The sequence below is a fragment of the Syngnathus scovelli genome, chromosome 2 (assembly GCF_024217435.2).
Source record: "Syngnathus scovelli strain Florida chromosome 2, RoL_Ssco_1.2, whole genome shotgun sequence".
In the NCBI taxonomy this organism is placed as follows: Eukaryota; Metazoa; Chordata; class Actinopteri; order Syngnathiformes; family Syngnathidae; genus Syngnathus; species Syngnathus scovelli.
In genome coordinates this window covers 28,276,343-28,299,185 of record NC_090848.1, presented here as the reverse complement: position 1 = coordinate 28,299,185, position 22,843 = coordinate 28,276,343, and the positions used below count along the sequence as shown (strand labels likewise).

Below are 22,843 nucleotides of genomic sequence, written 5' to 3'. Positions count from 1 at the left end.
ACCGCCAAACACACAAATATGTACAAGAAGCTCCACATAGTTTCCTCTGTTTTTGGATCCAGCGCTTTTATCGTGCCCCCGAAATGAAAGTTCCTGCTTGCCCAAAAAAATGACAGTCTATCAGTCTTTTTAAGATTTCCCTATTTTTCTTCACCTTTTCATTGTGGAGCTCCATTTCCCTGCGCACTTGCTTGCTCAGCTATAGATCCACTCTGGTTTCCCCAAAAATTTTGGAAAGCACCGTTGCTTGTAAATGTCTGGCAGTGCTTTGATGCCTCATTGCTGCCTTGGTGAGGCAAGTCAAATTTACAAATCCAGCGTGGCTCCAAACACCATGTCGGTCAGTGGCAAATAAGCACTCCCAGCAATACAATTTGCAGCGTTCCTCAGAGTCTGTGAGCCAGGAGTACCGCTCGTAACTAGTGGGCTGAAAGTGGCGGACAAATCCTTTTCCGGGTTGTGACAGGCTTGTGAGCTTCGGGGTTGCCCGACCCTGCTTAACAATGTCCAACTTTTCTTGAAAAGTCCATCTTAAAAATGTCTTTGATAGTAAATCTGCAACCAAATCCATTTCTTTTCCTCCTTCAGCCATGCTGGGTTGACAAAACAGTGATTAAATCAACATGCAGCTCGCTACAGATGCAATATGCTCGCTCTGGCTAGTACACTCTGACCATCCAATCAAAGCGTGTGAATATGCTCTCCGCATGCCTGCTTGAAGGCCTTGGAGTCGCCAACTCAAAATCTGATTGGTTGAAGCGACAGTCTGATCGACATTTCTTTTAAGCTACAGGACCCGCAGAACTGATTGTGAAGGCCTCCACGCAGATTTCTTTGACCCTGGCAACAAATAGTGGCTGAAATGTGATTGGTTAAATGCTTAAATATGAAAATACACGTCTGGAAGCAGCGCAACCAGGGGGCTCGCAATGAAAGAAAGCGGACAGACCATATTTAATAAGTATTAAATACATTTTAAATACATTTTCTCCATGAATACATATTAAATTAATACGTATTCATGGACAAAATATAATTAACATCAGTCTGTGATTCAGATATTTTTAGGCCAGCAGAGAAGGCCTTGCAGGCCCTGACGGCCCACCACTGATATATATGCACCCCAGTGAAGTGCGGTGAGGTTCATGACTGGGGAGGCACTGACGTCAACCCCCCACGGTAAAATTTGTCCGGCACCTAACCATGTCACAAAAAAGGTTGGGGAACGCCGCTCTAGTGTGGCCTAGTCATTATTTCATTTGAACTATTTTAATTAAAATCTCATATCAGCAGTCTTCACACATAAAAACACTCAATAAAGCACATGGAATCAAAAACTTGTTTTCGATCGTGCGTACCACTCCGTTTGAAAAGACATACTCCCAAGTCCCGTTGTCCGAATCAAACCATTTAACTCCGGAGTTGCTCTTCCTTTACTGATGACCTCCTGCTTCGACCAAAAATCCATAGTTGAAAAGCATTTGGATATGTAATCCTCCAATGTAAAACGAAATGTAAAAACAGGAAAAAAAAAAAAAAACGGAAAAAAACGAATGTAAAACGAAATAAATGGACGACTGCTCCTCAATTGTGCACTGTAAATTTGAACTGGAGATCTCTTATTCTACAGGTAGGCACATGAAGCATCCCGAGATCACTAGCACCACCTGCCATAAGGCTGGAGAACCTTTTTTTCGTAGCCTCCGTAAGGTCTCTTTTCAAAGCCATTTTGTTCATGTAAAGAAACACGACATTACAGACAGATGACAAAAAACACTAGATATTATATACATCAGCTTAACTACGGAAATTAGTTAATATAGCCACAGTGTTTGAACACTTAAACAGTGACATAAAGACAGAGAGCAGTTGAGTCTAACAGTTAGCCTATGTTGACAGGCTATGCAGTTAGACTCTAACTGCATAGCCTGCCAACATAGGCAGCCGTGTGATTACGCAATCCTCAGAGGAGGCTAGGCAGGAAGTTGGCTCCTCCGAGCAAATCGTCTTCGGTTTTAAAATAACTATAAAAAATCTGCGATTTTGGTTCAAAATCATACAAAACTATTGAAAATAAAAAGGAAAATGACTCTATAATAAAAACAATTGCATTTGTTTTTCCCTTTTTCATGATGGCAGGGGAGGCTTGCCTCCTCTGACCGCATGTCCCCCCTGATACACACACACACATACACACACGCACTATCTCACACACGCACACACACACACAGTTTTTTTTGCATATACTTGCGAACCAATTTTCGACTTCCGAACTGACACACCAGCCCTGGTCTCTTTTGCTCTGTCATTCCCTGTTCATCTCGGTGTGTTAGCAGTGTAAAAACAAGTAGTGTAGTCGAGTATGTCTCCTGAGACTATCGAAAGAAACACAAAATCATATAGGAGCACGGCGAATGCATGCATATCATCGAGACGGAATATGGCAGGTGTGCCAAAGTTGGTGAAAGGCGGAAACCGGCAGACAGTACCAGCCTTTTTAAATAAAAATAATTTACAACACACTTTTGTGTTTGTCAAGTTTTGTCTTTATTAGCTCGGTTGCTTTCTTTTTTTAAGTTCTCACTCGAGTTTTGCGTGAGGTGCGTCCAATGACCACTCACACTGTCGGAAAACTCGTTAATTTCAGCAAAAGTAATGATGAGTATGTGAGCGTGCACATTGCAAGGAGTACGTGGAAGCATCCAATAATTTATCAGCCTGACTTTTTCTGTCTTCTCGGGGTATTTTTTTTAGCAAATGTAGAACATAATAAGAGATTTCACCTTCCCTAAGCAAAGTTAGGAGGTCAAGAATAAAGTGACATTTAGTTTTCGTTGTAAAGGTTTGAAAAAGGAAAAATAAACCTGTTGTTTTGGGTTTATGTGTGTTTTACACAGAGTAATAGGGCAAAAAGTGTGACTTTTGGGATAGTCCGGCATGCATTATTTGTTTTTACATTCAAACCTCTACATATATGTATATTTACCGAATTTGCACGACCAAAGTGCGCACCGTCTCAGTTATGTGTGCCATTACTGTATTTAACACACACACAGGGCGCATCGCATCATAGGGCGCATGCATGCCATAATTTACGGTAAGCCAAAAAAAAAAAAAAACCGTCACGGGATCAAGAATGTGAGTGCGGTTGTATTTTATTCTACTGTTTATCCATGTACTCAACTGCACTCACATTATTGTTGATCGATATTAATACGCAAATCAATCCAAGTCCTCATCTTCTGTATCCAAATTAAACAGTTGGGCAAGTTGGCCATTTGACATGCCAATTTCCCTCGTCATTGTCTCGTCGTTGTCACATAGCTCTTTGACAATGATCCCAACTTTGCAGGAAGCTTGAATTGTGCCTCGTAAGCATGTCTCTGTCCCTGCGGTGGTACATATTCCTCTCCGTGTCACGTCCAGTCCTCTGATTGTGCCTTGTAAGCAAACGTAAACGCCAGCAAACGGGTGCCTGTATATTACGTCTCTGTGTAGCAGAAGCCAATGGCGGCGGAGGTACGTACTCCTCTACGTTTTACATCCAGTCGTCTGATTGGTTTACCGCCCCGATCAACGTAAAACGTAATGTCCTCTGATTGGTTCATCAGGTGCCTGTATATTACGTCTCTGGCGTGACACGTCTAGTCCTGTGATCGTTTTTTTTTGTGTCCCGATCTACGTGGTAGAAGCCACACAAAACAATGGTGGCGAAGGTACGTACTCCTCTACGTGTTACGTCTAGTCCTCTGATTGTTTTTTCCCCCCGATCTACGTCTATCCCTGTATATTACGGAAGCCACACAAAACAACTTTATAGATTTTTGAATTTGGTCCACACAAAAGGTGCACCTTCTTAAAAGGCGCACCTTTGTTTTTTGAGAAAATTAAAGGCGTGCATTTACAGTGGGGGAAATAAGTATTTGACCCCTTGCTGATTTTGCAGGTTTGCCCACTTACAAAGAATGCAATGATCTACTATTTTAATCATATGTACATTCTAACAGTGAGAGACAGAATCCCCCAAAAAATTCCAGAAATTCACATCATATGAATTTATAAAAATTGATAACCATCTGATGAGGAAAACAAGTATTTGAACCCCTGGACAAACAGCATGTAAAAGCCATTATTGGCCAGCACAGATGTTAAACGTTTTTTATAGTTGGTGACAAGCTTTGTGCACATTTCGGCAGGGATGTTGGCCCACTCCTCCCTGCAGACAGCCTCCAAATCATTCAGGTTCCGAGGTTGTTGCCTGGCAACTCGAATTTTAAGCTCCCTCCAAAGATTTTCAATTGGATTCAGGTCTGGAGACTGGATTGTTGATCTGCACAAGGCTGGGATGGGCTACAAGAGAATCGGAAAGCAACTTGGAGAGAAAAGATCAACTGTCGGTGCAGTTATCAGGAAATGGAAGAAGCACCACACCACCGCCAACCTCCCTCGGTCTGGGCCTCCACACAAGATCTCACCTCGTGGGGTCTCCCTGATCATGCGAATGGTGAGGAATCATCCCAAAACCATAAGGGGGAAACTGATGAATCAACTGAAGGCAGCTGGGACCACAGTTGCAAAAGAAACGGTTGGTAACACACTACGCCGTCATGGATTGAAATCCTGCCGCGCACGCAAGGTCCCCCTGCTCAAGAAGAAACATGTACAGGCCCGCATGAAGTTTGCCATTCAGCACCTGGACGACTCAGAAGAGGCCTGGAATAAGGTGATGTGGTCAGATGAGACCAAAATAGAACTTTTTGGCCTCAACTCAACTTGTCGTGTTTGGAGGGAAAGAACACCGAGTACAACCCAAAGAACACCATCCCCACCGTCAAGCATGGTGGTGGCAACATCATGCTTTGGGGGTGCTTTTCAGCCAAGGGGACGGGACAACTCCATCGTATTGAGGGGAGGATGGACGGGGCCATGTATCGTAGAATTCTGGACCAACATCTCCTTCCCTCAGTGAGAAAGCTGAAGATGGGTCGAGGATGGGTGTTTCAGCACGACAACGATCCTAAGCACACCGCCAAAGCAACAAAAGAGTGGCTGAAGAAGAAGCACATCAAGGTTTTGGAGTGGCCTAGCCAGCCTCCAGACCTGAATCCAATTGAAAAGGGAGGGAGCTTAAAATTCGAGTTGCCAGGCGACAACCTCGGAACCTGAATGATTTGGAGGCTGTCTGCAGGGAGGAGTGGGCCAACATCCCTGCCGAAATGTGCACAAAGCTTGTCACCAACTATAAAAACCGTTTGACATCTGTGCTGGCCAATAATGGCTTTTCTACAAAATATTAACATGCTGTTTGTCCAGGGGTTCAAATACCGTATTTGCCGGTGTACAGGTCGACTCGGTGTATAAGTCGACCCCCTAAAATTCGACGGAAATTTACGATTTTATGATATATCCTTTGTATAAGTCGAGCTCAATTGTTGCATTATATTAAACTTCAAAATTCAATATGCGAAATTTATTGACGAAATGTGTTCAAATTCCGGGAGGCCGTGCGCATGCAGCTGTTTAGAAGCACCGCGGAGGAGATCGCGGCCGGCGAGCTCGCGCACGCCGCCCGGCACCAACGGGAGGCCGGAAATAGCTCCAAGCCGAGCGGATCGGCACTTTATAAGCACCGCGGAGGAAATCGCGGCGCCTCATTCGACTTCCAGCGGCCGGCGAGCTCGCGCACCCGCCCGGCACATCCGGGAGGCCGTGCGCACGCGCCAAGTGGCCGAAAATAGCCCCCGCCGAGCGGATCGGCTGTTTATAAGCACCGCGGAGGAGATCGCGGCGCCTCATTCGACTTCCAGCGGCCGGCGAGCTCGCGCACCTGCCCGGCACATCCGGGAGGCCGTGCGCACGCGCCAAGTGGCCAAAAATAGCCCCCGCCGAGCGGATCGGCTGTTTATAAGCACCGCGGAGGAGATCGCGGCGCCTCATTCGACTTCCAGCGGCCGGCGAGCTCGCGCACCCGCCCGGCACATCCGGGAGGCCGTGCGCACGCGCCAAGTGGCCGAAAATAGCCCCCGCCGAGCGGATCGGCTGTTTATAAGCACCGCGGAGGAGATCGCGGAGCCTCATTCGACTTCCAGCGGCCGGCGAGCTCGCGCACCCGCCCGGCACATCCGGGAGGCCGTGCGCACGCGCCAAGTGGCCGAAAATAGCCCCCGCCGAGCGGATCGGCTGTTTATAAGCACCGAGGAGGAGATCGCGGCGCCTCATTCGACTTCCAGCGGCCGGCGAGCTCGCGCACCCGCCCGGCACATCCGGGAGGCCGTGCGCACGCGCCAAGTGGCCGAAAATAGCCCCCGCCGAGCGGATCGGCTGTTTATAAGCACCGCGGAGGAGATCGCTGAGCCTCATTCGACTTCCAGCGGGCCGTGCGCGAGTGCGCACGCCGCCTGGTTCAAATTTTCTAAGTGCAACGCACAATGAGATGTATGAGAAACGGCCTTGGTTACCATCACATTTGAAGCGATGAATACGAAGTTAAATTTTATGACTCGGTGTATAAGTCGAGGTAGATTTTTTTCGGTCGATTTTGGATCGAAAAAGGTCGACCAATACACCGGCAAATACGGTACTTGTTTTTCCTCATCAGACGGTTATCAATTTTTATAAATTCATATGATGTGATTTTCTGGAATTTTCTTTGGGATTCCGTCTTTTACTGTTACAATGTACATATGATTAAAATTATAGATCGTTGCATTCTTTGCAAGTGGGCAAACCCGCAAAATCAGCAAGGGGTCAAATACTTATTTACCCCACTGTATGTGCATCCTATGGTTGTGAAATTACGGTAATTCATTCCGGGACCTACTTCGTGAAATGGTCGCATGTTGGATCAAATATTTCCATAAGAATACACTGTAATTCATTAAATTTCTTCCACAGCCAAACAACCAACGATAACATTTTCTTTTTAACTTTCATATTCACCCTCTTCACTGACACTCAATTCAGGTTTTAATTTATTTGCTTCAATTTCCTCCTCACCATCACTTGACCGCTTTGCAGATTTTTTAAAGAAAAGCCTTCCATCTCTTCCAGGGTAGGGCTGTGATATTTAGAGTTAATGGTGATTCCCTCTGAGGGCTTCTTTCTGCTTAATCATCGTTGCTTGATCGTCGAAATTGTTGACAAGTTCTAGCCATATTGTTTCGCAAGATCACACACACCATGCTCATGTTTTCTTATGATTTCTTGTTTTAATTGTAAAGACATTATCACCGGGCGGCTCGGTGGTGCACTGGGTAGCACGTCCGCCTCACAGCTAGGAGGGTGCGGGTTCGATTCCACCTCTGGCCCTCTCTGTGCGGAGTTTGCATGTTCTCCCCGAGCCCGCGTGGGTTTTCTCCGGGCACTCCGGTTTCCTCCCACATCCCAAAAACATGCTTGGTAGGCCGATTGATCACTCCAAATTGTCCCTAGGTGTGAGTGCGAGTGCGAATGGTTGTTTGTCTCTGTGTGCCCTGCGATTGGCTGGCAACCGGTTCAGGGTGTCCCCCGCCTACTGCCCGATGACGGCTGGGATAGGCTCCAGCACGCCCGCGACCCCCGTGGGGACTGAGCGGTTCAGAAAATGTATGGATGGATGGACATTATCACCTTCTTCCTATTTACATCACGACTACCATTTGCGTTAGCCTTCTTGGGATATGATCAGGTGACGCTGATGTCATCCCAACGTGCTGCCGTCTGATGTTGAGTCAAATATTTGATCAAATTTCTCATCGTATGTTAAAAAATGTATGTTTAAGCAATCGTATGTAGAGGTTTGACTGTACATTAATTCCTATGGGAAACATTGCTTTTACTTACAAACGTTTCTACTTACAAACCCGATCGTGGAAGCAATTACCGTAATTTCCAGACTATAAGCCGCTACTTTTTGCACAAGCTTTGAACCCTGCGGCTTGTCGTCCGGTGCGGCGTATCTATGGATTTTTCGTGATTTTTGTGATGACTAATACACTTATAAACTCGTAAAAAGGCTCAGTCACTGGGGAGAAGAGTGGTGTGTTGAACGCATGTCCGTCCGCCAGGAAAATAGTGCCGTATAATTGACACTAAGAAGAGACAGAACGAGATCAAGACGGACATTACTGAAGAAAGGAAGCTTTTATACACAAATCTTCATTATGGGGGACAAAAGAAATGCATATGATGTCGCTTTCAAGTTAAAGGCAGTCAATTTGGCTCTTAACAAAGGAACTAGAGCTACTCATGGACTGGAGCGGTTTCCTCTGGTCACTAGAGGGCACTGGGCTATTATTGATGACATCTTGTTGCGTCACCCTTTTCTTTCTTTATTTCCCCGTCACATCTACTCTTGAGCTATATGTGTAGCTCATATCACATTGCTAACTTTACCCCTGCACAGGGGGAAGATGAAGAGGGCTCTCAGTGACTTTTACCGGTGTTTTTTTAACCAGCCCTGTTAGTGGTGTGCTACCGTGCTGTGCTGCTGTGTTACTGCCGCGTCTCACTGACTTTTACCGGTATGTATTTTTTATCCAGCCCTATTAGTGCTGAGTTACTGCCGGGTCACAGGCATTATTTTAAAAGAAAAGTTAAGGTATGTTATTAAAACTTTGAAAACTCTTTCTGTGTACATAGAAAGTACATAGAAAGCCTTTTTAACGTTTTAATAACATACTTGAACATGTCTTTCTTAACATTGCCTGTGATGCAGCAGTAGTACCGCAGCAACGCGGAAGTGTGCACGCGAGTTATTAGCGAAAAAAGACTGGACACAGAAAGTTTTTTTTAAAGCTTTAATAACATACCTTAACATTTCTTTCCAAACACTGCCTGTGACGCGGCAGTAATACCGCAGCAACACGGAAGTAACACAGCACCAACACAGCAGCAACACGGTAGCACAGCACGAACAGGGCTGGTTAAAAAAAACATACCAGTAAAAGTAAAAAAAGAGCCGTCTTCATCTTCCTCCTGTGCACTGAAACTATCGAAGTCTTCCTCCTTAGTGTCCGATTGGAATAGCGTTAGATATCCTTCGCCTCGCACTTTCTCAGTCTCTCTTTCGTCGTCGGTTTTATGCATTTCTTCGAGTGTGAAGAGGTTCTGTTCATGGTAATCTTATTCATGCACGAAGCGCTAAATTATATTACACTAGCGAGCGACACGTATTGCTTAAAAGCGGCATCATATGCATTTCTTTTATCCCCCATAATGACGGTTTGTGTATAAAAGCTTCCTGTCTTTGTGTGAATGCGGGTGTGTGCGTGATGCGCGATACGATCACGTCTTCTTCGGCGCATTATTTCTTCTTCGTCTGTCTCGCTCTTACTTCCTGCTAGAGCGCCCCCTGGAGACCTGAGGCCGTAGAAATCCATAAGTACGCTCCAGAGTAGACACAAGATAATGTCATCAACATCGACTGTCTTTGGCTTAAAAGCGGCATCATATGCATTTCTTTTGTCCCCCATGATGACGGTTTGTGTATAAAGGCTTCCTTTCAGTAATGTCCGTCTTCATCGCGTGATGCGCGAAATGTAAACACAAACTAGCGCGTCTCCTTCGGCGCACTCTCTCTTCTTCGCCTGTCCCGCTCTTGCTTCCTGCTAGAGCGCCCCCTGGAGGCCGGAGGCCGTAAAAATCCATAAGTACGCCACGCCGCCGTTTAAGGTTCAAAGTAACCTTCTGAATAAAATGCATTAAAAGTTCACATTCATTACAACTTGTTTTTGGTGAGCAAAATGTCAGAAGAATTGAATTTAAATGCTGATTGATTGGGTTTTAATACAATGCAGATTACTTCACTGTTGTTATCAAACAACTTGTTTGATTTAAAAGAAACCAGTGAAGTGATTAAAAAAAGGAAAAACAAGATGAACTTAGTACAATTACAATGCAGATTGTCCAAACTGCTTTGTGTAATCTCTGAGTGATATGGCAGAGTAAGAGAAAGGGTTTAGAGCACGTTTTGATCATGTAAACCACCGGTGTCAAACTCAAGGCCCGGGGGCCAGATACGGCCCGCCACATCATTCTATGTGGCCCGCGAAGACAAATTGTGCATCAAATTCGTGTGTCATTACTAGAATTGCAAATTGTCTTCACTTTTAATGATAGCTTTTTTTTAAAATATTTGACCAGTTTTTACTCGTCTGATTTGAAAACGAGTTATTTGTCAGTTTGTTTTGCAGCTTTTACTGTATATAATAGTGTTAAGAGTAAAAGTGATCAAGTCATCACAAAAATCTCGAAAAAAATCTCATATAAGTCGCACCTGACTATAAGCCGCAGGGTCCAAAATTTTGGAAAAAAGTCGCGGCTTATAGTCCGGAAATTATGGTATATCTATATATATATATATATATTATATACATATAGTGGGGCAAAAAAGTATTTAGTCAGCCACCATTTGTGCAAGTTCTCCCACTTATAAGATGAGAGATGCCTGTAATTTTCATCATAGGTACACTTCAATATGAGAGACAAAAGGAAAAAAAGAATCCGGAAAATCACAATTTTTAAGGAATTTATTTGCAAATTATGGTGGAAAATAAGTATTTGGTCAATAACAAAAGTTCATATTAATAATTTGTTATATACCATAATTTTCAGACTATAAGTCGCGTTTTTTTTCATAGTTTAGATGGGGGGGCGACTTATACTGAGGAGCGACTTGTGAATTTTTTCAAAAGTTTTCAAAAAAATAAAACAGTGAAACCGCAATAAACGAAACGCAATGTAGCAAGGGATTACTATAATTTGAATTTCAAGTGACGTTAGCAGCGCGGCGCGGCGGTTGTTTACAAAAAGGACAAAGATTGATCACGGGATGACGAAGATGACGAAGGGCCCCACGTACTACCAGCATCATTAGCGGCTTTTTAAGTGACATGGAGGACGAAGAGTTTGAAGGATTTAATGATTTGGAGTGACAGAGAAGGTTTGAAAAACTATTAAGCCTTTTACGCACGCCCGGTCCTACTCTACGGAGCTCTCTTTAACCTCCGTGGATGGAAGTCTGGGGCCGGCCCTCGGCCGGGTGGCTGTCCGGGGACGGTGGATAGGGCTCGGACATTGCTTCTACGCACGCCCGGTCCTATTCTACGGAGCTTTCTTTCACCTCTGTGGATGGAAGTCGGGGGCCGGTGCTCGGCCGGGTGGCTGTCCGGGGACGGTGGATGGGGCTCGGACATGGCTTTTACGCACGCCCGGTCCTGTTCTACGGAGCTCTCTTCCACCTCCGTGGATGGAAGTCCACGCCGCCACATGCCTGGAAGTCGACGCCGGTGCTTGGGTCCTTGTACTTTGTTAACGCTACAATATAGTTATATACTAGATCTGTGGAATAACGACGAGGCTGACGTCAGGGCGCACGCGCGGCGTTGTTGACAAAGGATGAGGAATTTGATCGATGTGATTGTCTGGATTTTTTTTTCCTTTTGTCTCTCATCGTTGAAGTGTACCATATTTTTCGGACTAAAAGTCGCTCCGGAATATAGATCGCACTAGACATAAAATGCACAATAACGTGAAAAAAAAATATACGTATGTCGCTCCGGAGTATAAGTCGCATTTTGTGGGAAATTTATTTGACAAAATCCAACAGCAAGAACAGATATGAACGAGCGCCAACAGGCTAAAGGATAGGTATGCTAACATGATATAAACACAAACGAAGAGCTGAGAAATGGCCTGACGTAACATTCAGAGGTATTCAAATGACTATTACATAAATAACACGTTTATAAAACCATCTGTGTCACTCCAATTCATTAAATCCAACGATCGTCCTCGTGCTCGCCGCTGACGGCGGTTGCACTTCAAACTATTCCACAGGCCCATATAACGATATATAAATTATATATAAGATAACTATTATATAAGCAATAATTTCATCAAACCATCCATGTCTGTCACGCTCGTGCCACAGCACGTTCGGCCTGCACTTCGCTCGGCCACACCCCTTTCGTTACCGTAATGTCTTTCACCTGCTTCCTCTTGTTACCCTGTGTATTTAAGCCCTGCTCGTGTGTTTCTCCCTGTCGGTGTCTACTGTTGTGTCCGTTCCTGTTCGTGCCCAGTGTTCCTGTTCTTGTTATCTGGTTTTCCCTCGGTCTATCTGAAGGCTCACGGTCAGAATTTTAACCTTGTCCAAGGGGACTTCATGTCGGTCAGTCTTTCTGTTTTGCTGGCCGTGAGTCTTCCTCCCGTCTGTGTCGTCGGTTCCCCACCTGCCTCCCTTCCAACTCCTTTTCCCTGCAATAAATCCTGGTTCAAGCTGCATTTGGTCGCCCTGGCTCAACTCATTCCTGACAGAAGACACCGACCATCACAGCGACCAGCGCTTGGACCAACCGTTGCCGGCTCCCGCAACTGCTGCATGGTCGCCAAGGAGATGAGTTCCAGCGACGCATGATGCACGGTTGCCCCCCCCCCAAATCAGATCCGACGGCGCGGATGTTGCGGCCGCCACTTGTTCCGGCGGCGCGGATCCAGTGGCTGTCACCGTCGGCCTTCAACGGTGCATGACGCATGGCCGCCCCCCGACCCAGTCCGGACGGCGCGGATGCTGCGGCCGCCACCAGTTCCGGCGGCGCGGATCCAGCGGCCGTCACCCAGTCGGCTTCAACGGCGCATGACGCACCGCCGCCCCCCGATCCAGTCCCGACGGCGCGGATGCTGCGGCCGCCACCAGTTCCGGCGGCGTGGATCCAGCGGCCGTCACCCAGTCGGCCTTCGGCGGTGTGTGACGTGCGGCCACCTCCCCATTTCCTCCCGGCCCTTGTTGGACAGTCTCGGATGTTTTCTTTTTTGGGACGTCGGGAGCCGTCCCTTGTGGGGGGGGTACTGTCACGCCCGTGCCACAGCACGTTCGGCCTGCACTTCGCTCGGCCACACCCCTTTCGTTACCGTAATGTCTGTCACCTGCTTCCTCTTGTTACCCTATGTATTTAAGCCCTGCCCGTGTGTTTCTCCCTGTCGGTGTCTACTGTTGTGTCCGTACCTGTTCGTGCCCAGTGTTCCTGTTCTTGTCATCTGGTTTTCCCTCGGTCTGTCTGAAGGCTCACGGTCAGAATTTTAACCTTGTCCAAGGGGACTTCATGTCGGTCAGTCTGTCTGTTTTGCTGGCCGTGAGTCTTCCTCCCGTCTGTGTCGTCGGTTCCCCACCTGCCTCCCTTCCAACTCCTTTTCCCTGCAATAAATCCTGGTTCAAGCTGCATTTGGTCGCCCTGGCTCAACTCATTCCTGACACGTCACTCCAAATCATTAAATCCATCGATCAAATTCCTCGTCCTTTGTCAACAACTCCGCGCGTGCGCCCTGACGTAAACCTTGTCGTTATTCCACGGATCTAGTATATAACTATATTATAGCGTTAACAAAGTACAAGGAAAGACGTGGGTTTGGCAAACGGCTCTTTATTTAACAAAACAAGAGTTCAACGAGCCAACAACTACTGAACTGTAACGATAAAAACATATACACGTTGCTACACGAAATAAAAGATATCAAATAACTATAACATAAATAGTTCACCACCACACGGCCCCAAGCACCGGCGTCGACTTCCAGGCGTGTGGCAGCATGGACTTCCGTCCCCGGAGGTAGCACTTCCAGCCACGGAGGTGGAAGAGAGCTCCATAGAACAGGACCGGACATGCGTAAAAGCCATGTCCGAGCCCCAGCCACCGTCCCCGGACAGCCACCCGGCCGCGCGGTGACCCCCGACTTCCATCCACTGACGTGAAAGAGATCTCCGCAGAGTAGGACCGGGCGTGCGTAGAAGCCATGTCCGAGCCACAGCCACCCGGCCGAGCACCGGCCCCCGACTTCCATCCACGGAGGTGAAAGAGAGCTCCGTAGAGTGGGACCGGGCATGCTTAAAAGCCATAATAGTTTTTCAAACTTTCTGTGTCACTCAAATAATTAAATCCTTCAAACTATTCGTCCTCCGTGTCACTTACAAACAAAGCCGGTAATGATGCCGGTAGTACATGGGGCCCTTCGTCATCTTCGTCATCTCATGTTCGAATCTTTGTCCTTTATGTAAACAACCGCCACGCCGCTGACATCACTTGAAATTCAAATTACAGTAATCCCTTGCTACATCGCGGTTTCACTTTTTTTTTTTATTTGGGATTCTGAAAATTTGCGAAAAAATTCACATATAAGTCGCTCCTCAGTATAAGTCCCCTCCACTCAAACTATAGAAAAAAATGTGACTTATAGTCCGAAAAATACAGTACAAGTTGCTACATGAAATAAAATAAATCAAATAACTATAACAAATAGTTCACCGCCACACGGCCCCAAGCACCGACGTGGACTTCCAGGCGTGTGGCGTCGTGGACTTCCATCCCCGGAGGTGGCACTTCCAGCCACGGAGGTGGAAGAGAGCTCCATAGAATAGGACCGGGCGTGCGTAAAAGCCATGTCCGAGCCCCATCCACCGTCCCCGGGCAGCCACCCGGCTGAGCGCCGGCCCCCAACTTCCATCCACGGAAGTGAAAGAGAGCTCCGTAGTGTAGGACCGGGCGTACGTAAAAGGCATAATAGTTTTTCAAACCTTTTGTCATTCCAAATCCTTAAACCCTTCAAATTCTTCGTCCTCCGTGTCACTTACAAACAAAGCAGCTAATGATGCCGGTAGTACGTGGGGCCCTTCGTCATCCCGTGATCGAATCTTTGTCCTTTATGTAAACGTGCTGCTGACGTCACTTGAAATTTAAATTACAATAATCCCTTGCTACATCGCGGTTTGTTTATCGCGGTTTCACTTTTTTTTTTTTTTTGGAAATGTTTTTTAAAAATTCACATATAAGTCGCTCCTCAGTGTAAGTCCACCGTCCCCGGACAGCCACCCGGCCGCTCGCCAGCCCCCGACTTCCATCCACTGAGGTGAAAGAGAGCTCCGTAGAGTAGGACCGGGCATGCGGAAAAGCCATGTCCGAGCCCCATCCACCGTCCCAGCCGCTAATGATGCCAGTAGTACGTGGGGCCCTTCGTCATCTTCGTCATCCCGTGATCGAATATTTGTCCTTTATGTAAACAACCGCCAGGTCGCTGACGTCACTTGAAATTCAAATTACAGTAATCCCTTGCTACATCGCGGTTCGTTTATCGCGGTTTCACTTTTTTTTTTTTTTTTTTTGAAAATTTGTGAAAAAATTCACATATAAATCGCTCCTCAGTATAAGTCCGAAAAAAACGGTACCTATGATGAAAATTACAGGCATCTCTCATCTTATACAGTGGGGCAAAAAAATATTTAGTCAGCCACCAATTGTGCAAGTTCTCCCACTTGCGCAATTGGTGGCTGACTAAATATTTTTTTGCCCCACTGTATATACATGCATGTGTGTATATATATATATATATATATATATATATATACACACAGGACTGTCTCAGAAAATTAGAATATTGTGATAAAGTTCTTTATTTTCTGTAATTCAATTAAAAAAAACAAAAAATGTCATACACTCTGGATTCATTACAAATCAACTGAAATATCACAAGCCTTTTATTATTTTAATATTGCCGAGTATGGCTCACAGCTTAAGAAAACTCAAAAATCCTATCTCAAAACATTAGAATATTTCCTCAGATCAAGTATAAAAACAAGATTCAAAACAGCAAAACAAAATCAAACATTTGAAAATGTCCATTGATGCACTCAGTACTTGTTGGGAATCCTTTTGCACGGATTACTGCATCAATGCGGCGTGGCATGGAGGCAATCAGCCTGTGTCATTGCTGAGGTGTTATGGATGCCCAGGATGCTTCAATAGCGGCCTTTAGCTCATTTGCATTGTTGTGTCTGGTGTCTTTCAGCTTCTTCTTCACAATACCCCACAAATTATCTACAGGGTTCAGGTCAGGGTTTGGTTGGTGTCAAATGGTTTGGTAATGCCGGAGCTGGGCTCTCGGGGATAAGCTCCCGGTGACCTATAAAATGGCTCCATAAGGCTTGTGTAACTTGATCACCTCTGCCAGACAAGCTCCTCAGCTCTGCCTCCTCGTGGCGACACTGGTTCTGCTAAATGAGCTAGGTGCGAAAGCGAACGATTGGCGCTCAAACCAATAACCAGCCTACGGAATGTCTACACTGCATTACGACACTGGGCGGAGGAGCTGCATGAGCAGCCAACGGCCAGAGGGCGGAGGAGGTCCCAGACCCAACGGCCAAGTGTAGAGGAGTAAACCTCACAAATCAGGAGTGGGGCCCCGAAGGCAGACCAGTGTAGAACGCTCACTGACTCCGGCAGCTCCTGCAGCCAAGTTGGTGCCAAATGTATTGCTTGCATTCCTCTGGAACACACCAACAAAGCCGAGAGGGGGATCTTGACGACTGGGCAACCCAAGGTCTCCATACACTGTGCCCAGGCTTGTGCCTTAGATAGGTCACTCATTGTCGCTGTCTTAGTGACAGAAACAATTCAGTTACGAGTTCTAAGCCTGAGCCAATTGGCGTCAGCTCAGGCGCTACGGGTTGTCTCCAACGGTGGGAGGGATCATCGCATCCCACTGGTCAGCTACCGCCCGCCTAAGCTGGGCAGCCTCTAGCCAATTAGGTGCTGACCCGCCACAGTCCGTCTGCTTCAATGGGTGCTTGGAGCTAGGATAAAATCCGAACGGCGGACTGTAGTCCATGCACCAAGCAATAATAAAAATAAAACAAAGCCGCCAGCGCTTAGACTGGCAACATGGAATGTTAGAACTTTATGTCCAGGGATCACCAATGACCCGAAACAGATAAACGATGCTAGAAAGACAGCTGTCATCAACCGCGAGCTGACACGTCTGAACATCGACGTTGCTGCACTGCAAGAAACCAGGCTATTATCCAACGGCAGCATCAGAGAGAAAGACTACACATTCTTCTGGCAAGGAAAGGCCCCAGGGGAACATCGTATGCATGGTGTAGGTTTCGCAGTGAGGAACTCCCTCCTGCCTGCTTGCACGCCACCAACAGTGGGCACCCCCCGCATCCTCATCATGCGCATTGAAACCACGTCTGGCCTTGTAAATATCGTGAGCGCCTACGCCCCAACACTCACCTCATCAGAAGAGGAAAAAGACCAATTCTACGACGAGCTTGAGACCTTCATCAGGGAAATACCTGCATCTGAGCACCTGGTCCTGCTGGGAGACTTCAATGCTCGTGTTGGCTCGGACAATTCCTCTTGGCCCTGCTGTATTGGCCAGTTTGGATTTGGCAAGGTGAACGAAAATGGGCAAAGATTGTTGGAACTATGCTCCTTTCATGATCTCTGCATCACAAATACGTTCTTCTTTACAAAGCCCAGCCACAGAGTGTCATGGCGGCACCCTAGATCTCGTCACTGGCATCAACTGGATCTTATTATCACTCGACGATCCTTCCTCGACTGCGTCAACATCACTCGCAGCTATCACAGCGCAGACTGTGATACAGACCATGCTTTGGTCGCCAGTAAAGTATGCCTCCAACCCAAACGAGCTCATAAATCAAAGCCAAAGGGCCAGCCTCGCATAAACACAACCAAGACCCAGGACCCTCAGTTAATTAAAAGCTTTGCTGTTAACATCGAAGAAGCCCTTAACAAATGCTCAACTGGCAGTGCAGAAGAAAAATGGAATCACATGCGAAGTGCAATATACACAACTGCTCTCGACTCCTTTGGAATAAGAACGAAGATGAACCCAGATTGGTTTGAAGCGGGAATCATGAATCTTGAACCGGCCATCTCACGTAAACGATCAGCCCTCCTCAACTACAAAGCCAATCCCAGTGACAAAACACTTGCAGCTCTGAGGAAAGCCAGAGCTGACACCCAGAAGATTGCCAGGCAGTGCGCAAATAAATACTGGCAGAGTATATGCCAGAATATCCAAACTTCTGCTGATTGTGGCAATATCCGGGCAATGTATGATGGGATGAAAATAGCATTCGGCCACACTGTCACCAAAACTGCCCCTCTGAAGTTAAGCACTGGTTCAATCATTACAGATCGAACCAAACAAATGGAGAGATGGGCTGAGCATTACCAAGAGCTTTTAACGAGGGAAACTGAAGTCACAGTAAATGCTGTGGAAGGCATAACACCACTACCTGTCATGGAAGAGCTTGATGAACCTCCCACTATTCAGGAGCTGTATAAGGCTGTCGATTCCCTATCCAGCGGTAAAGTCCCAGAAAATGACGGCATCCCCCCCAGAGGTCATCAAAGCAGCCAAACAAACCAGCCTCCTCGTGCATCTCCACAAGCTACTCTTGCAGTGCTGGGATGAAGGAAACGTGCCTCAAGACATGTGAGATGCCAAGATCATCACACTATACAAGAACAAAGGCGATAGAAGTGTTTGCAACAACTATCGCGGAATATCCCTACTCTCTGTCGTGGGAAAGACATTTGCCCGAGTTATACTAAACAGACTCTATCCACTGGCTGAACGGATTTATCCAGAATCCCAGTGTGGCTTTAGAACAGGGAGATCCACCATAGACATGATCTTCTCATTAAGGCAACTGCAAGAGAAAGTCAAAGTCAAAGTCAAAGTCAAAGTCAAAGTCAGCTTTATTGTCAATTTCTCCACATGCCAAAGACACACAAAGAAACCGAAATTTCGTTCCCCCCTATCCCACGGTGACAAGACATGGCTCACAACAGACAACAAGTATAACAAAAGCGTGCTGAATAAATAATGAATAAATAACGCAACAACAACAATAATAAACAACAATAAATAAATAGGAGGAGCAGAAAAAAAAGAAGTGTCGTGAGCAACGGCGACCACTGTACATCGCCTTCCTAGACCTAACAAAAGCCTTTGATTTGGTCAGTAGAACGGGTCTGTTCACTATCCTGCCCAGAATTGGCTGTCCTCCTAAATTGCTGAGACTGATTGTCTCCTTTCACAAGGATATGAAATGTACTGTACAATGCAATGGATTAAAATCTGAACCCTTCCCAATTACAAGTGGGGTAAAGCAAGGCTGCGTCCTTGCCCCAACTCTCTTTGGCATCTTTTTTTCACTATTGCTACGATATGCCTTGGAGACATCCGAAGAAGGGGTGTACCTGCACACCCGAAGTGATGGCAGCCTATTTAACCTTACCCGCCTTCTGTATAGTCATCAGGCACGCAAGTTGAACAGTTTTCACCAGCGGTGTCTAAGGAGAATCCTCAACATCTCATGGCAAGATCACGTTTCCAACAAAGAGGTCTTGACCAGAGCAGGAATTTCCAGCATGTTTGCCATCCTTACAAACAGACGTCTGCGGTGGATTGGCCATGTATCCCGTATGCAAGATGGTCAACTTCCCAAAGATATATTGTATGGTGAGCTCGCCTCTGGCTCTAGACCACTCGGAAGACCACTTCTCCGCTTCAAAGATGTTTGTAAACGGAGCTTGAAGGAGGGCAACATCGCACCAGCACAATTTGAGACACTGGCCGCAGATCGCTCAGGGTGAAAGCCGTTACCAAATCAGTCATCAAGAAAACGGAAGAGAACAGAGAGAAGAAAATGGAAGAGAAAAGGGCTCAAAGACACAGAAGAGATGCTCAGCTACCCCGAAACTCTACTACCTTTAGCTGTGACATCTGCAACAGGGCATGCGGCTCCAGAATTGGACTCTTCAGTCACAGAAGGAACTGCAGGTCCAGCAACCAATGACCACCAAGGCAAATAATCCATAGTCTCTCGAGACTGACGGAAGCCAACAGGTCAGGGGAATTGGCAGGCCAATTGAGGACAGTAATGCCATGGTCAGTACACCATTTACTGGTGGTTTTGGCACTGTGGGCAGGTGCCAGATCATGCTGGAAAATGAAATCATCATCTCCATAGAGCTTTTCAGCAGACGGAAGCATGTAGTGCTCTAAAATCTGCATTTACTCTGGACTTGGTGAAACACAGTGAACCAACACCAGCAGCTGACATGGCTACCCGAACCATCGCTTACTGTGGTAACTTCACACTGGATTTCAAGCAACTTGGATTTTGCTTCTCTCCAGCCTTTCTCCAGACTCTGGCACCTTGCCTTCTAAATGAAATACAAAACTTGCTATCGTCTGAAAAGAGGACTTTGGACCACTCTGGAACTGTCTCCAGTGCTTCTTTTCCATAGCCCAAGTCAGACGCTTCTTCTGTTGTCTTGAGTTCAGAAGTGGCTGGACCATGGGTATAAGGCTATTGTAGCCCATTTCCCGGACATGTCTGTGAACAGTGGCTTTTGACACCTGGACTCCAGTGTAGCTTCAGTCCACTGTCTTTGAAGCTCCCCCGAATTCTGGAAGCGACTCTTCTTCACAATGCTGTTAAGGCTGCGGTCATCTCTCTTGGTTGTGCAGCGTTTCCTGCCACATTTCCCCCTTCCAACAGACTTTTTGTGGATGTGCTTTGAAACTGCACTCTGTGAACAGCTTGTTCATTTTGTGTCCTACCCTCCTGATGGAGAGTGTCAATGATGGTCCTCTGGACAGCAGTCAGATCAGCAGTCTTCCCCATACTTGTGATTTAGTTTACTGAACCAAGGTGAGTGTTTTTCAAGGCTCAGAAAATCCTTGCAGGTGTTTCGAGTTAATTAGACCATTCAAGTGATTAGTTGAATACCCTACTAGTATACTTTTTCATGACATTCTAATATTTTGAGATGGGATATTTGAGTTTTGTTAAGCTGTATGCCATAATCAGCAATATTAAAATAATAAAAGGCTTGCAATATTTCAGTTGGGTTGTAATGAATCCAGAATGTATGGCATTTTTTGTTTTTTTTAATTGCATTACAGAAGATAAAGAACTTTATCACAATATTCTAATTTTCTGAGACAGTCCTGTATATATACACACACACACATGCTCTGTTTGTTTGGTGTGTATTTTTTTAGATGTTGGCCTGCGATCCGCTCGCATTAATACGCGTCCCATTTTTAATGTTATAAAGCAATCATCTCTTTGTAAGCACTTTATTTGTAAGCACTGGGCTAGTTTTTGGGGTGTACCTCGGATACATGAAACGCACATACTGTGTATATTTTTTTTCTTGTTCATGATGCATTTTCTTGACTGGGTCGACTAATAGTACAGAGTGACTTATAGTCCATAAAACACAGTAAAAATAAATACTTTTCCATAGTTAAAAACAAAAGTTTTGAATATAAGCATAACTCATTCGCGAGGGGGCGATAGGGGATTTTGGGTGCAACTCCAAGCTCAACATTTTGAGTCTTGGTTTGTGTAATATAAATCCCCCCCTCAAATTTATTACATACTGCAAAGCAATATTTTTTTTCCTTTTCTTTTTTTAGTATAAAAAAATACAGTAATTCCCAGGGGGCAACTAATGTCAATTCAACATCAATATGTCTGATTGATGTTCAATTAACATCAGAAATCCACTGAGTTAAATTTATAGATTTATAATAAATAGCTGGCACCAGTCAAGATGGGATCATGTGACTTACGTGCGCAAGCTCGTGGTGAGTCAATGGTTGTGTCCGGCGCTTTGTAGTAGCCAAGGATACAGCGCTCACAGTTGACCCCAGTGGTGTGGTGCTACGATAGAATCAAGATTGGAAAGAAATTTGTGGTGTGCAAATAAACATGACTCACCTGACAGTTGAGGCAGACTCCGCCCCCTCTGTATTCTCCTCGGATGTCGAGGCTCCCATGCCGCTGATCCACGTCAGTGTCGTAGAAGCAATCAAATGAATGGCGGTGACAGTTGCATGCTGCGAAGATTGAAGACTTATTTTGTCAACTCAAAGCATGTGTGGTGGTCTTCAAAATAACAGCCTTAGTATACATGTATATGCTGCTGCCAATGGGCAAAATGAACATGCTTGGTTTGTGTTGTTGTGTTGCATTTGTTCTTCTTTTTTTACATATTACCATCGGATTGGCAGATATTTAGCATCTTAAGTAAAACTGTGCTTGATTGTAATGTCATAATTTGCTGATTACTACCATTACCATGACTACCATTACTGCAATTTACTTGCTATTTATTTATTACTTTTAATTACAGTGGAGCCTAGGTTTTCGAACACAATAAGTTCCAGAAGGCTGTTCGAGAAGTGAATCGTTCAAATTCCAAATCATATTTTCCCATTACAAATAATGGGACAAAAAGTAATCCGTTCCAAGCCAAAAAAAAAAAAAAAAAACGCCTTTTTTAAGCATTTTTTCATTTGCGCATTTTTGGACAATCACGCAACTGCAGCGCACCGCTGAACGCGCAACCGTAGCGCATCGCTGACCGCGCAACTGCATCGCATTATTGTGACAGAGCCGTTGCTGAAATTTAAAAGATATTTTTGAAGTCCTAATGTACTTTCCAAAATTTAAGTGGACATCAGTGCGCAGGAAGCTTAATTTGGTCCGATCGCACAACCGCAGCGCGCCGGGCGCTCAGTGTCGCATTGCTTTCGGAGCGTCTTTGTGTTTTAGGATGGCTTTACTGCTCCCACTTGCTTCCTTTGGAGGCATAATTAGAGTTGATGCAATCCTCAGAGTAACGAGAACGTAATAATGAACGGAGTCAGTTGTCCTCTCAGCTCATCTCACGAGGTTCGACAACCGAAGTTTGTCCGACATTCGAAGCAAAAAAATCTCGAATTTTTTGTTTGAATATCGATTTGTTCGAGAACCGGAACGTTCGAAAACCGAGGCTCCACTGTACTTCCTAATATCATTTTAAATAATCCAAGGTTTCTCGGCATACTGTACACTGTCAGATTTTTCTCCATTTTTAAATGAGTTGGGGTCTATTCTGAGAGTTTAACTTTTCTCCGAAGACATTACAATGGGCATCAATTATATGCAATATTTGGCTGGGCTTGTTCCAATTCCCCAATTTTAATTGCAAGTTTT

General features: G+C 45.7%; 1 protein-coding gene across 7 annotated transcripts in view; it reads right to left on the bottom strand.

The window, feature by feature from the left end:
- The window catches only part of lama5 (laminin, alpha 5), a 463,481-nt gene that overhangs the window by 332,625 nt on the left and 108,013 nt on the right, over window positions 1-22,843 (bottom strand). For all 7 annotated transcript variants that reach the window (XM_049753597.2, XM_049753598.2, XM_049753599.2 and 4 more), the window contains 2 exons: window positions 21,584-21,702; window positions 21,436-21,526 (listed from right to left, as the gene is read on the bottom strand). In XM_049753597.2, the coding sequence (XP_049609554.1) occupies window positions 21,436-21,526; window positions 21,584-21,702 (210 nt within the window). The remainder of the gene's footprint in view (window positions 1-21,435; window positions 21,527-21,583; window positions 21,703-22,843) is intronic.